The 15,298-nt window shown below is 31.3% G+C and overlaps 1 protein-coding gene across 2 annotated transcripts; it reads right to left on the reverse strand.

Annotated features, from left to right (window-relative positions):
* Window positions 1–3,566: 3,566 nt before the first annotated feature.
* Window positions 3,567–14,004, reverse strand: LOC112691688 (phenoloxidase-activating factor 2-like). 2 transcript variants are annotated; one of them, XM_025566043.1, is made up of 7 exons: window positions 13,782–14,004; window positions 13,536–13,617; window positions 8,832–9,049; window positions 8,158–8,451; window positions 6,863–7,131; window positions 5,125–5,288; window positions 3,567–4,238 (listed from the first exon to the last, which is right to left on the reverse strand). In XM_025566043.1, exons 2-7 carry the CDS (start codon window positions 13,575–13,577, stop codon window positions 4,020–4,022), a joined length of 1,206 nt encoding a protein of 401 aa, XP_025421828.1. In that variant the 5' UTR covers window positions 13,578–13,617; window positions 13,782–14,004; the 3' UTR covers window positions 3,567–4,019. The 2 variants fall into 2 exon arrangements, with proteins under 2 accessions (XP_025421828.1, XP_025421829.1); XM_025566044.1 differs by having other exon boundaries at window positions 13,703–13,796.
* Window positions 14,005–15,298: the final 1,294 nt, after the last annotated feature.

Consider the following 15,298-nt stretch of genomic DNA (forward strand, 5'->3'; position numbering starts at 1 on the left):
CGACATCTCTCACGCCCTAACGAAGCGTGGTATAATAGACATTTTTCGACATTACGTGTCTGCTACAGCTTTTTCATTACTGTGCACCCGCAACGGCCTACGCTTACCGAACGAATCTTTCCCCGAACACCGCTAACGTAACATTGCCGCCACGTCAATAACATAGATACTTCGTTATATATAACGTTATAACAGAAAAAAAAAATAAAAACAAACGAAATTAATAAACAATAAACGTATTTGTAACGTAAGAAAATTGCAAATAACGTTATTCGGAAAAACGTTTGTACTTTTTTTTTTACTTTGAACCCAACATAATTTTTTTTTAAAATTTTTTAATTATGAAAAATTCAAATTTGGCTAACTTGTGTTGACAATAATTTATATTTTCCGAATTATTTTATTGAAGGTTTATTTATAAATATTGAATTTATTACTTGATAAGAAAATAGATACCTATTCAAATAAATGTTCATTTATGTTCAATTTAATTGATACAAAATTGCGGGCATGTTACTTGGAGTATTATTTAAAGTCAGTAATTTCAAGTTGCTAGTCAGATGTAGATATTTTGTCGTGAATTGCAATAACCTTCTTTTCGTGTATAGTGTATATTAAATGTTTAAATACCTACTTTATAGTTTATTTTGAACAATATTTTTTTTTAGAATTGGCCAATAGATTATTTCATAATAGTAAAGTACCTATATTACACACTTATATTATTTAAAATCATTTAAAAACTTCATCTAAAATTATTATTATTATTATTATCTACGTTTCTTAGGTAACGTACTACGAAAAAGATTATAGAAATAATTATTGAGCATAAAATATGAACAGAACAATTTCAAATACCGTCCTATGCATGTATCTTGTGTATGATTTGTCAAGTAATAACTAATAATAAATTTACCTTTTTTCGCGATAAAATGTAGCTTAACCTTCCTCTAGGTCTAATTTGCCTCTGTATCAAGTTTCATTGCAATCGGATGAACGGTTTAGAAATGCATAATGGACATACAAACTTTTTTTGTCTTTTATATATTATATATATATATATATATATATATATATATATATAAAACGTTTAACAAAAAACGAAAAAATCAAATAACTTTTTAACGTATTATTAAGTTTAACATTAACACTGTATAACGTTTCAAAATACAATAATTAAACATTAAAATTGTACAACTTTTAAATACCCAAAAACGGAAAAACAATATTTTTTTTTAGAATTTAAGCCCTGATATTGAGAACATTAACTATGGAATATTTAGAACAGTAATTATTAAATATTTAAATTAAATATTACGTGGCAATTATTTATTCAAAATCAATTCTAATTACGATTCAAGTATTCACGCAATATACAAAATATTTTTTATAGTATTAAACTGGATTTCCTTTTCACTTTGTATAATTATTGATTAGTTATTTATTAATTATTTTCGTTTGTCGTTTTATTGTAAGTATTCACATTTGAAAAAATAATATGACTTGTATGTTTTAAATTATCATGTTGAAATAGTATTAGAATGGGACTCAATTATTTTTACTCCACCGGAGCCCAGGGCCATCCTGAAAGGAGTCATGGGGAGTATTATACCCCTTCCATGTGTTTTTCAGTCGGAACATTGACACCAAGTCGTTGCCGAGTCGGCACATTAGCCAAATCGACAATATTTAATTATTTATTGTTTGATTTTATAATTCCAGCAAATTGTTAATATTTTTCATATTAATATACAAAGAAAAACGAATGAATTTATATGTATATAAAGTTAATAAATCTCTCATATTATGTATTCTGATAATGTAATCACTTATATATTGAGGTTAGCGAGAAAAATATTTGAGTTGGCAAATTAATGAATTTAGTGAATGAGCCATGATTTTTTGACATCAAAATATAGAATAAGTACGAATAAATATAACGTACAATGTACGAAAATAACATGAATAAATTGTGACTATAATAATATACTTTGTTGTTGTTGATTTTATCTATAACATAATATAGCATGACAATAAGTTTAAAATATATACATTTAAATTAAAACAATCTGATATTATTTCTGTACAAAAACCAGAGTTGAGGATGAAGTTAATGATGAATGAGATGACGGGGAGGGGATGAGAATTGGAGAAAAGGATTACATCAAGAGAGTGTGTCTTAGGGAGAGAGGATAGTTTGAAAAATAGTGTTTCGGGAAATGTGCAAGAGAAGTACAGACGAAAAGAATGTGATGTACGCTGCATACGACTTCACAGGTATGGATTGTGATAATATTTCTATATAAACTGTTATAATTAAATATTGTTGTCAATTTCAAACTGCAAACAGTCATTGTCTATATAATATCTATATAATTTTATGATTATCAAGAAATTTTATTATGATTAGCAACAAATATCAGACATAAACCATATTTTACGAAATGTTCATTTATAGTTTTAAATAATATAAAAAAATAGAAACTAATGTCTTACGAGAATACATTTCAGATAACGTAATTCAAATCTAAGCAAACTCGTTTTTAAAATTGAGATGTTCATGTACTTAATATTGTTACGGACATACATAGATATAGGTCCTTACGACTTTTACTACATAGATAGGACCACATAAATCGTAATAGTAGATATCGGGAAATGACTATAAAAAATATAATAATCACAACAATAGAAAGGAACTATTAATTTAATCAGAAGGTAACACAAGCACATATTATATCGTATGGCTATAATCCAAAATGTGACATTAAAAATAACTATTACAGAAAGACATCAGTACGATATATTACGGAGATGTAGGTCCTTACTAATTATATGGTAGAGAAGACAATTAGTACATAATAATTAAAACATTATAGAAAGGCACCAGTATGATATATGCAAAATGCGGGATTCACGAGAACAACTGTTACATATAGGTAATCTTGGGTTGAGCGCACGAAACACAAGTGACATCAATCTAAATGCCAAGGTGAATCGCATAGGACGAGTGATTTAGTATTCACTAGGTCCGGGTCAACTATGAGAGGCGGGGTATATAAGGTCCCGAATAGATCAATATTCAGATGTGTTTAAGACGTGTTTTAGCGAGCTCCTCCACGCCAGTTTATTTGTTAATTTAATTAAATAATTTGTACTTAGAAATATTTCAATAAAAAGTTTAACTTAGTTTGAGTATTTTATTTGGAATATCCCTAAAGACATCATCACCTTTACGGTTGAACTGACCGCACGCAACAATATCTACTATTTTTTTTAGTTTAATTTCGTAAAAAAGATTTATAGCTTTTTTTTAAAAAAAAACGTGTTAAACATATATATTATGTTCCTCTTCTAAAAAACAAACATTTTATATAGTTAAAGATAACCCTTTATTTAAAAAAAGGAAGTATAAAATAAATAGAACGATCACATTTAAGAATTTATCTTTTTAAAAAATGTATTCGTAGTTAAATTATCATTTGAAACTTAATCTTAAGTTCGTTATCACTACTCTATAAACAGTAGGTAATTCACAAAATAATGATGCAAATGATAAAATAAAATAAAAATTAAAAATAAGATCATATTTTAGTTATAATAAATAATATGTTCTATAAATGTGAATATAATAAATAGAATCTATGGAATGAACATTTTTGTATCGAGGTGGCAGACCCCGGACTTTTATGAATGAAAAAAACGTTAAACTCTAATAATTTCAATTACAGATGCAAATAATAAAAACGTATCGACAACGTTGACGACATCCTCCGTGATACGATCCACGCACGTAGAACACGGTAATCGGTTGTTTCACGGCCAACTTATCTTAGATTTCCGTCGGACGGTCGACCGATCGGAGTGGTCAGCGGTGGTAACGACACTGCAAAGTCGGATTATGGAAAATAAAAAAAGATAACGTGAGAGGAGAGGAAGAGGGTAGTGAATGTGGATGATGAGATGAAGCGAGGTGGTATGAAAGAGAGAAGTTAAGAGATACGGTGGAGTGCAATATGTTAATTTCCCATCGGCGGCGTGTAGTACGCGTCGTAGTAGGTGGTGTCATATCCGTGGTTGATCATTTGCTGATCGATCCACAGCCGGAAATGCGACACGTCCACGTACACACCCGGAGTTTTCTCGCCGCAGCCGATTCCCCACGCAACGATGCCGGATTGATGGAACTGTTCTGGATGTTCCGGGGTGGGGCACACCAGAGGACTTCCGCCGTCGCCCTGAGTACACGTAATTTCGAAAAATTATAAACATATCTGTTTCGACACAAACTGGTTTTCTGTACGTTAACGACACGAGCAATCTTAGGCAACGTTCATTACAAACGGATCATTTTTTAGGAGTTCGGTATAGGTAATTATATTATTGCTTGCGTGTGAAGCGTACATGTGTATGCGTAATAAATGATCATTAGTGTTAGTGTGGGGCTTCCACTCTTCCTTGATCTTCCGCACGCGCACGTACAAGTCACCGACACCGCGTCGCTCGCGTGAACAATCCAGAACGTATGTCTTATTGTGCTAAAAGTATGTACTTTTTGTCAATCCTACCGTTCAACTTAGTAATAAGTAGCGATAAGATTTTTAAAAAATGATTTGAATTCGTTATTTTGTCTACATGAGATCAATCAATCCACATTTCAAGATTTTTAATTTTAACTTGGAACAATCAACATTTAAAATTTCGTAAATTTTTAAATATTCAAACCAATGTATTAAACTTTAGGGATTAAAATTTGAAAAATTGGTCTGATCAATCTAAAATACACATTATAAAGAATTTAAAACAGTTTTCGAAAGTCTTATCGCATTATTCAATCCATCGGTATGATTGACAAAAGATAGGTATGTTTTAGTTTAAATAATCGACCGTTTGCAATGCCCTTAGGTATATCAACGGACGCAGAGGTGCATATCCAAGAAATTCCATATGCAATGAGACGATCCAAAGGCGCTATCAGTTTTTTTTATTTTATTTTATTTTTTTTTTTTTTGAAAATCATTAAGTTAAATCGATAAAATTTGATCGTGAAAAAAATGAAAATCGTTTTTGGATCATATTTCATTGTGATATACGAGTACTCGGTGCGTTTATACGCATACTTACTTTACAGGCGTCTTTTCCCACTTCTCCGCCGGCACAAATAAAACTCTCGTGCAGTTGAAACTTTGGGCCCAACCGGGTTTGTCTCAATTGATCTTGGCAAATATCGTCTGGTACCATCTTCAAATCAATCCTTTTCAAAATAACTTGATGAACACCGTCTTTACCTATAAAATGGAACAATTAGGTACTGGTATAAAATAATACGAAATTTATGATAAACATAACATTAATATTTGCACTAATATTATTCTACTGTACAGTAATTCAATGAATAAATATTTTATATTTTGTAATTATTAGTCAAATATGTGCTAAATTATTCAATGTATTTTGAACATATTAATTTTAAAATATGCTGTAAATAAATTATATAAATAGGTATATAAAATTAACCTTAATAGTTTGGTAAATATTTACATAGTATAAAATAAATTCGATATTTTAGTTTCAACATGATGTTAAAATTAAGACTGATAAATAAATTCCCTGATCGAGAAAAATGTATAGCTAATGTAAAACGTGTTTTCATTTTAGTTCTTACATATATATGACCTATTTTAAGACGTGATTTACTACACTTTGGGATTATTCTTTGTCATACAAATGTAAGCAACACGTTTTTGTTATGTCAGTGAATTTAATAAATACCGGTATTTTATAACTAATGCGAAACGTGTTTGATAAATAAAAATATAATTATTCGCAGCCTGTCAGTTTAAAAAATAAATAAATCGAGTATGGACGTATTACAGTAAACTCGAAATGTTAACATCTGAAAATCCACATTTTATCATGCTTTACGTTTTTATTCAATCGCTTCGTAGGGACTTATATGCGATAGGTTACCAGTTGATCACACCTCACGTAGAAAATTTCTTGTATTTGCTCGTCAGCCATGAGTGTAAATCCTTCACTATATGTACGGAACACTTGACGTATTAAAAAAAAAAAAAAAAATGAAAATGTAAATGGAACAGAATATAAAGGTCGAGGAGTAAGGTTCACAAGTTTTCAGTTAACGAAATCCAAGAACATAAAACAAAAGCTTAACCTTACCGACAACGAGCATAATGTAGTAACTATGGTCTTGATAATGCTATACGAACATTGACCACGGTTACGTTTAATTCGTGTTGGTCTGAAATATAACCACATACCGCCAAAAAAAAAACACGTTTCCCATAAATACACCTATTTTGTGCTATGTTATTAATGAAGCGAGATTTCTATGTAATTAAAAATAAAAAATAAATAAATTGTAAGACATTAAAAATGAAATTACAAACGATATGAGAAATTATAGTCGATAATGTCCAATGTTATATACGCTCGCATACAAGGGAAGCAGAAAACGAACTCATCGGCGTCTCTCGTCAAACACGGTTCAACGTGTTGAATTGAATGAAACAATAAAGGTAGAAAATAATTTAAATTTATACTTGTAAGCTCGCTATTAATTTTTATGCAATTATAATATATAGGTAAATACATTATTAGTTATTAAACATTAATAATAACATTTATTTATAAATTTATGACAATATCAATTACTGAACATTTTTATTCAAGTTGTGATTTAAATTTATTTTGCAAATGTTATATTGTGTTTATACTTGGATGCAAAAAAAACAACAATTAATGGAGGTCCGAGGCCCGGTCCCACTACCCACCCTCCTAAATCCGGCCCTGCCCCCAACTACAGTGTTCGTTTTTATACAACGTCGTCGTATGTGCTTACCGAATATGTCTTTTCCCCAGCCGCTCACGTAACATTTCTCCCTGTTGAATTGAAAATTTCGGGGTGGCAAGCAAACGGTGCCCACGTTATCGGTGAGATGGAACGGCTCAGTCAGGAAAATCAACGCCACGTCGTTGTGAACCGCACCGCCGTAATACTTTTCGTGTTTTACAATTTTCGCAACACGACCGTCCTGGAACGGGAACAGTTCGTTTTCCGTTTGCGTATCCCATTCTCCGGCGCGTATAATAAGTTCGCCGGGTGTTTTGCTTTAATTAAAACAAATCCAAAAATAATATTTTATTATTGCGCAGCTACACGAAACTCGTGATTCGTGGTAGGCAGTGCTTGACTTGTGGGGGGACGCAGGGGGACGGCGTACCCCTTCTAATTTTTAGAAATTTGAGCCCCCCTACTATTATTATGTTATAATTATAACGCTTAACAAATTTTGGAGACACAATGTTTTTTAAGCAAACAGAGTCCCCTTTCTTTAATTTTTCCAAGTCGAGCACTGGCGGTAGGGTAGTTCAGCATTCAAAGAATTCTAGATTTACAACCGTGGTACAATGTAATATTTTTATTTATTCCGCTAGCTATTTTTTACAATATAAATATACGTTTAAGAGGCTCAGTGATTAAGACAGTACATCATAAGTAAATATAGTTTATAATATATTACTTTATTGGATCACAAAAAAAATAAAAAAAAATACTGTTTAAAAGTCTATATATGCTTAGGCGCTGAGTTGGAAATTTCGGCCGGAAAGTTGAAAATCGAAACCAGTCAGACAATAAATTCTTTTCAAATTTAATAGAAAAATATTATTCTCTCGTCTAATAAACATAATGAATAAATATTATTTAATTGCATTAAACATAATAATGAAATTTCCGGTGTAGTGGATAAATATATTGTATCAAAGTCACAGTGATTAGCCAATCAATCTTGTTCACTCATCCTTCGATAATACTCATTACTTACAATATCGTCTTTAGAAGAGTTTTTTTTACAGTTTTTTTAAATAGAACGTTTACATTAAAAAAAAAATTTGAGATAAAAGTGAATTAGTAAAAATCTACTCGGACCCACAAAACTGCATGTAGATTTGATTTTATCAAATATATAATATGAACATTTTCATAATATATTCCCAGAAAGTTTCAAATATTTGATCGCTGTAAGAATTTATAGGTTCAAATTGTGTTCAATTGTGTTCAAATTAAATACACTTATATCACATGATATTTTATGTTGGAACACTCATAAATTTAATGTTAGACAAAAACTTTACTCGTGTATGCAATGGACTGCGGTCATCACGACCTTTGGGTGAATCAATGATGCACCGCACAAGTAGGTAATTTTATTTGCGATATTATCCTGTCTCAGAATTGCTACCATCCACGGGAACTCGCCGAATTGTGCTTCACTTTGGTAATTTCCGGTTATTCTGAACCCAACTCCACCAGAGTTCCACTGGCCACAATTGAAAGCTTTGGGATTTTTCGACTCTTGAATCGGATTATTCGTAAGAGGATCAACGCAGCACTTTTCCAAGTAGTTATCACACGGTCCGCTGTTAAACCTACAGCAACAAAAAAAATTTAAGCTTCTAAAACAATATTTGGAATACTTTTTCAGTAGATAGTATTTAAAATGTGTATTCGAATTCTTAATGAGATTTACATCTTCTGAACAAAACGATTAATCGTCATGATTTTTTAAGTGTAACTGATTCATAGTATTCATTTCATCATAAAACAGGTTCAGTTCGAAAGTATACAGTAAAATTTTTACCTCCTGTCAAAATAATTACGGTACAAAATGTGTAACATACGATGTATATTTGTTATTTTCGTTTTATCTGTTTCGCGTTTAAAAAAGTAGTATCGGATGTTTTTTTTTTAAAAATTTTTTATAATACATAGAGACTTAAACTATTTTTATATATTTAATAACACTTACCTTATGTCAATTAAACCTGTACCATCTGTGTTGATTGTACTGTTGTTGCATCTGTAAAACGGTACACATGAACAATTGTCGGTGGTAGTAGATTGCGTCCCTGGCGGTGTTGGAAACACTTCCTGAATATGTTTATCGATGTCAGAGTCATCTCCGTTTTGTCCATTTACGACGGGCACTGTTACTTGAAATACTGTGACCCATAACAACACTGACAACTGCGAATAGAATAACGAAAGAAAAAATTATTTCCGATATCAACTCGATTCTAATTTAAGTGCAACGACGACTCTTTCAGAAATTGTGTTACTAGACTACGCTAACAGTATGAGATACTTTTGTACAGTATTTTCAAAGCTTAATTATTAACAATGGTAAATCATTAAATAACTTTAAAATTCTAATGAGAAAAAAAAATTATGATTTAACATTGTTATTTGAGGGAAAGGCAACTCATGCATTCGCTACAGTCAAGAATTTTGCTGTTCCAAAGTAGGCACATTATCAAAATATAAATACGTGTTTCATAAAGCCATTGACATGTTGTAAATCATAAAAATTAGAGGAATACTCTATGGATACTTCAGTGGTATAGACACAGGAGAAGGGGGTTCAACCCCCCATTACACATTATTTAGTTTAATACTTAGATTTTATAATAGTATTAGTTGTTTTTATTCTTATCACATTCACATATCGATTATCGATATAAATTAGGAAGCAAGACAAGAAAAATACAAATTTTGTTTTACGTTAAATACATTCAATGAGTTATTTTTTCCAACCATGAACCCCCCTCCCCATAAAAATTTCCTGTCTACTGGGATACTTATATATAAAGTACAAATCAGTGTATTTTTGAAATTTTTTGAAGTCCCACTCCTCTCACGGTAATCGGCACTTTGGTCAAATGAGCTACCGAATCGTCAATTTAATAAGAGCATGCCGATTACTCTACTTAAAATTGAAATAACGCCACTGATTTAACGTTACAATCAAGAGAACTATTATACTGTGATCATCTAATATTGACGATAATCATTGATACGCTTCTTTAATTATTGTAATCAATAAGTGTAAACGTTTTGTTTGCGTAACGATAATAAAATCAATAGTAGCCATTTTTTTTTTTAGACTATAACTGAAGTGTTGTTTATTTTTTTTAAAAAAAATTGAATACTTTATTATTAGATATTAATTTATTTATTCAGGTCAAAATATAATTTTCTAATAATTGCTTGATCGTAAAATCGAAGTACCTACATATTTAAACTGTCTAATGTACGAATAAGTATGCACGTTACTTATTTATTTTATTTGTATATACGGGCTGAACCCTCATACATTACATACCATCATACTATACATACATTGTATACGTTATACATTTTACATTATGTACATAACATATTTAAATTAAATGTAACGATACTACATTGTTCAATATTACATTATAACTTTTAATTAAATGTTTTAGTCCTTTGTTACTTTGTTTTGTGTAAATGTTTTCAAACCTATATTTAACACTCTTCTGCAGTATAGAATTGAAGTATTTTAAATTTTAGTTTATTTCCTAATTAAATATAATGCTATATAAATATTTTGAAGAACTGCCTACCCAACATACAGGAAATTTGTTGGTTACCATAACAAAAAAATTGGAAAAAACAGCATTGGACCAACATAAATATTTCATATTAGTTTAAGTATGTATGATGGCACTGTATTTTATAATTAAGTTCTGTACATAATTATATACATTTAATATGAAATATTTTTAGAAATAGAAAACACAATTAATTACTTATACCATTATATTTTGTTTTCCTGTACAGACGAGTATTTAATACATTGCTGTTAAAGTTATTTTTAATAATAATAATTTTTTTATTTGTTTAACCTACTAGTAACAATCACAAAAAAGTTTGAAACCGTTTTATTTTTAATGGGTCTTATATATTACTAGATTATTCCAACTATCTGAGTAATTAATATCGTAAGTCATTAACACAATTCTGGTTCAAATATTCAAACATACTATTATACAAATGAATATCATAAGAAACAAAACTTGTAATTTTTGGTATATTTTAAAATTTTCGGATTTAAATTTTCTTTACAGAAGCTTTACTACTCGTTAATTATAAAATATGTATTATAAAAAAATGCTTAAAATAAGATATACATATGTATAAACATAACAAAAGAAGAAGTCAACATTTTAACATCGGATAAGTATTAATTTTCATGGTCCATTAATATTATTTATTTTTTATAATGATGTATACTATAACGTCATAAAACTTCATAATCTAAGATCATTAAAAATATGTCACTCATAAACCCAATTAAATAAACATACCATATTATAACAATACATCTACAATGGAACTATATTTATAAACATTATAATTTTGACAGATATACTTGTATAAATACTTAATAACTATCATAGCAAAATATGTAAATAACAACAACATATTTTGTACCTATGTACCTTTTTAATAAAACAAAAACAACAGATATCACTCAAAAGAGTAGGATAGGTCAATGATACAAGTACGAACAATTTCAATTTCAGTTGTAGAAGTCAATCTCTACTGACCTATACAAAATAATACTAATAAAAGTAATAAATCTCTGTATAACCAGTGTTTATAATAATTATATGCAATTATTGCATTCGCGAGAGTTATTTTCTTTGATTACTTATTTAAGTTATTGATTTTATTATTTCACTAAAATAACTTTTTTATTGTGTATTCTATTGTGTATTAATCTGCTCTGTGGACTTTCATCCTTTGAATTCACTACAAGAAACGATCAACTTAACTCCATATACGCGAGTAAGTAATCACATAAAATATAAAAAAAGTTAGTTTATATACTATATAATGGTTTTAAGCAAATATGAGTTTATTATATAAAACCAGGTAAACAGCTTTTTTAAATAAACTGTGCTTACGATTTTAGATTATTAATTATTTGTAATTATTTTATTTATTAAAGTTTTAATATAACGATGACCAGAACCCAACTATGTTGTTCTAAAGTCCCGATTACAATTTAAGAAAGTCCTATAACATTTTAGTCTACATTTTATTACAAATTAATACAATTAATCGTAGAATTATTAACATTATTTTTGACTTAATATATATTATTGAACGGTGAGCTAATAAATTATACGGAGACGTTGATTAAATTTAAATAAAAACAAAAGTTTTTAAAGTTGTCAATAAATATGCACATTGATCCTTGAACATGTTACTTTTATATAATACATGGTAATAAAATATAATTGTTGATATTTAATACGCAGGTAAAAATAATGAGGTTTTTAGTTCTAATAATAAATATATAGATTAGATTAATACCTATTTAAAAACATGTATTTAATATCAGTACAATTTTCTTACACGCGTCACAGTTGCCTAATGTTCTAATTTGAATCTGTGTTAAAAATATACGTTTAATTTATTTCATGGAGCTTTTCAATTTCCGAAGAATTTACATATTTTTTAGTTTTTAATTAGACATCATAAAATGTTAAAAAATATGTTTAGTCTATTTAGTTTTTTTTTAAGCTACTACTGTAAATGAAAACAAATTGATCTGTAGTCTTAAAATGTATTTTCAACCATATTTTCTGCGTCTAATGAAACGTACGCGACGTCACATGGATTGTGATACTGTATTTATTTTTTACGAAATAATGACTTGAACGGAACTTTAAAAACGCTAACATTAAAAACAATTCTCATTTGATCATAAAGTATTTTCGTTATAATCGATATACTTATTTTTGACGAAAGTGTATACGATAAAATTTCATCAATTATTTATTATATTATGACAATACAATTGGGCTTGAATAACTTCTGATGAACCATTTTCACTGTTAGAATTGATGGAAACTCAAAAATAAATGATGGCAAGGTAATAATTACAAAGCACAGTGCGAAGGTAATATGCAACATATGTTATAATGCTTACTGCCTTCGCTATGGTGGCACTATGCATGCGATAACTCCGAGCTACAGGTGACGTCACATGTGTAAATACGTTCGATCCTTGTCACAGTAACGATGTTCAGAATTTTTTTTTCGAACTCCGACATTTTTATGCACATACATAATTGGTCAATAAATTATTATGTTTCAGGGTCTTTGACAGTTTCACATTATACGTAAAAAATATTATTATTTATTACTCGATGTATTTCTTCCGCGCGTCAAGGGATAATTTATTGCTTAGTGGGGTGATTTTGTGACGTGCTAATGTTATTGTGTAGCGATAAAAACCTTTTAACCGTAATCGGTATGCGAAATGATAAAAAATATTGTAACTCCAGGGACACAGACGAGCATTTACAAAAAGACGCGAATGTTTCTTACTACAGTTTCCAAATCCACTCCTACGACTATCTAGCACGGTACATTTTATTCGTCCGTCGCACGTGCGATCGATTTGACGTATGATTTGTCCGACCGTTGTTGGTCCAACAACGAAACAAACATTTCCGTAAATCGAGTCGGACAAATTTGATCGCGAAGAAACAAATCCCCGAAACGACGCACGTCAAGTGTTCCATTCGTGTGTACGCGTAGCGCACGGTCGTCAAAGTATGACGACGAACAATGAACAATCACGGAAATTCCCACACCTATGTGCACGACGTGCAATAAAATTGTTAACACTCACCGACAGTGTCGGAAGTTTTCGCATCGGTGGGTACAACAACATTTCGACGGTGAAGACTTCGATCGGCGCGCGCGACCGCAAACTGTAACAACATATTAATAGGTATATTAGGGCAATAGTGTTGTTGTTATTGTTGTAACGTTAATGCTAATACGTAGATACGGTACACGTAATTTATGTGTCCGACAACGTAATGAGATCTGTCTGTGTGTGTGTGTGTGTGTGTGCGTGTGTAAATTACTTAACGGGTAAAGTTCGGTGACTGAAAACGAGGCACGGGAATCGGCGGAAAAAAAAACGACGACGACGGTCAGTACGTCAGCGGTGTACACGATTGCACTGGTGGACGCGTCGACGACAGCTCCGGCGAAACGTTCTCCGTCCGCACCATCGCGTTGAAGACCCGTGCTCCGACGTGGTAGGGGTGCCCGACGCGTATTCGTTACTGGCCCGCGGCACGTGCACCCGTGAGAACGGGGTGGGAGACGTCGTAGTCGGGAGGTGTCGCGCGCGCACGGGACGCGATGCGAAACGAACGAGTTACGATTGAATTTGATTATATTCGCGATGACGGTGATGATGATTATAATAATAATGACGATGCGATAACAGGATTTTCAAAGGTCATCGATGAAAACGAATATAAATTACGCGTTCGCGTGCCCGGATAACCTCGGCGGCACACGACCAGGTGGCCGAGTCCGACGTGTGGCCCATCAATACGGGTAGGTACGGGTTCCGTGCGCTCGAACGCATCGGATATCTCATCGATCGAAACGTTCGTTGATTTATGAATATTTAATCAATTGCCAACAACCGTGCGGTGTACGCGACAAACGATATAAGTTACGATATTCGCCGTGTAAAATATATCATCCCCCTCTCTTATTCGTATTCTTTTTCGCGGTTGTACATCGATTTAAACCGGTTCCTTCCAGACCAATTCATAAACCAGGCCGCAAGTCATAAAACATCGACAATACGCCTTGGACGGATTGTCTCCGAAACGTTGTTTCAAGTTATGAGAAGTATAACACACGCACATACACATACATTCAATATACGTAGAACTGATAAGCGGAGGGAGGTTATTACGTCGATCCTGAAAAAACCTTTTTAAATTCGTTATTAACACGCTAGACGTGATGACGTGTAAACAAGGAAAACGTGCAAAAAAAAAACCTACATACTTATGTGTACAGATACACGTCACAATGGTTACGATACGAATTTGTAATAGGTATATGTTGTTATGCGAGTGTAACAAAACAACCCGAAATCTTAACTTCGACGAACCAATTCCAAAATTCCGATTGTTCTAATCGGTTTTCGAAACTCGCAACCATAATATAAGTAACAATGGTAACATTTTGTATGCTCAATACCCAATACAAATATTATTGTCATTAAAAGTATCCCAGCAATGTTGCGAAAGTAACTTTTTATATCCGACTCGATAACTCGAGTGCAATTTTATAACGCACCAGACCCGTGCGTAAAGAGGGGGGGGGGGTTCTAAACCCCTTCCCATTTAAAATCTTTTTTAAATATATTTTTAAAAGAAATATTTTCAGTCCTCATTCTATAAAAGATAAACTGACTAGAAAATTCATATGAAGTTGTCTATTTTTGTTTGAGCAGTGCCAATTTTTATCGACTTGACGCCTTTTTCTATTGAATTTTCGCGCATTCCCCGTGTAATGTCAATTATGGTCCTAAAAGCAGTCATCTATAGAACGCGTTTTCACTGACAAGTCAACTAA

The sequence above is a fragment of the Sipha flava genome, unplaced genomic scaffold (genome assembly GCF_003268045.1).
Source record: "Sipha flava isolate LNK unplaced genomic scaffold, YSA_version1 65_pilon_pilon, whole genome shotgun sequence".
Lineage (NCBI taxonomy): Eukaryota > Metazoa > Arthropoda > Insecta > Hemiptera > Aphididae > Sipha > Sipha flava.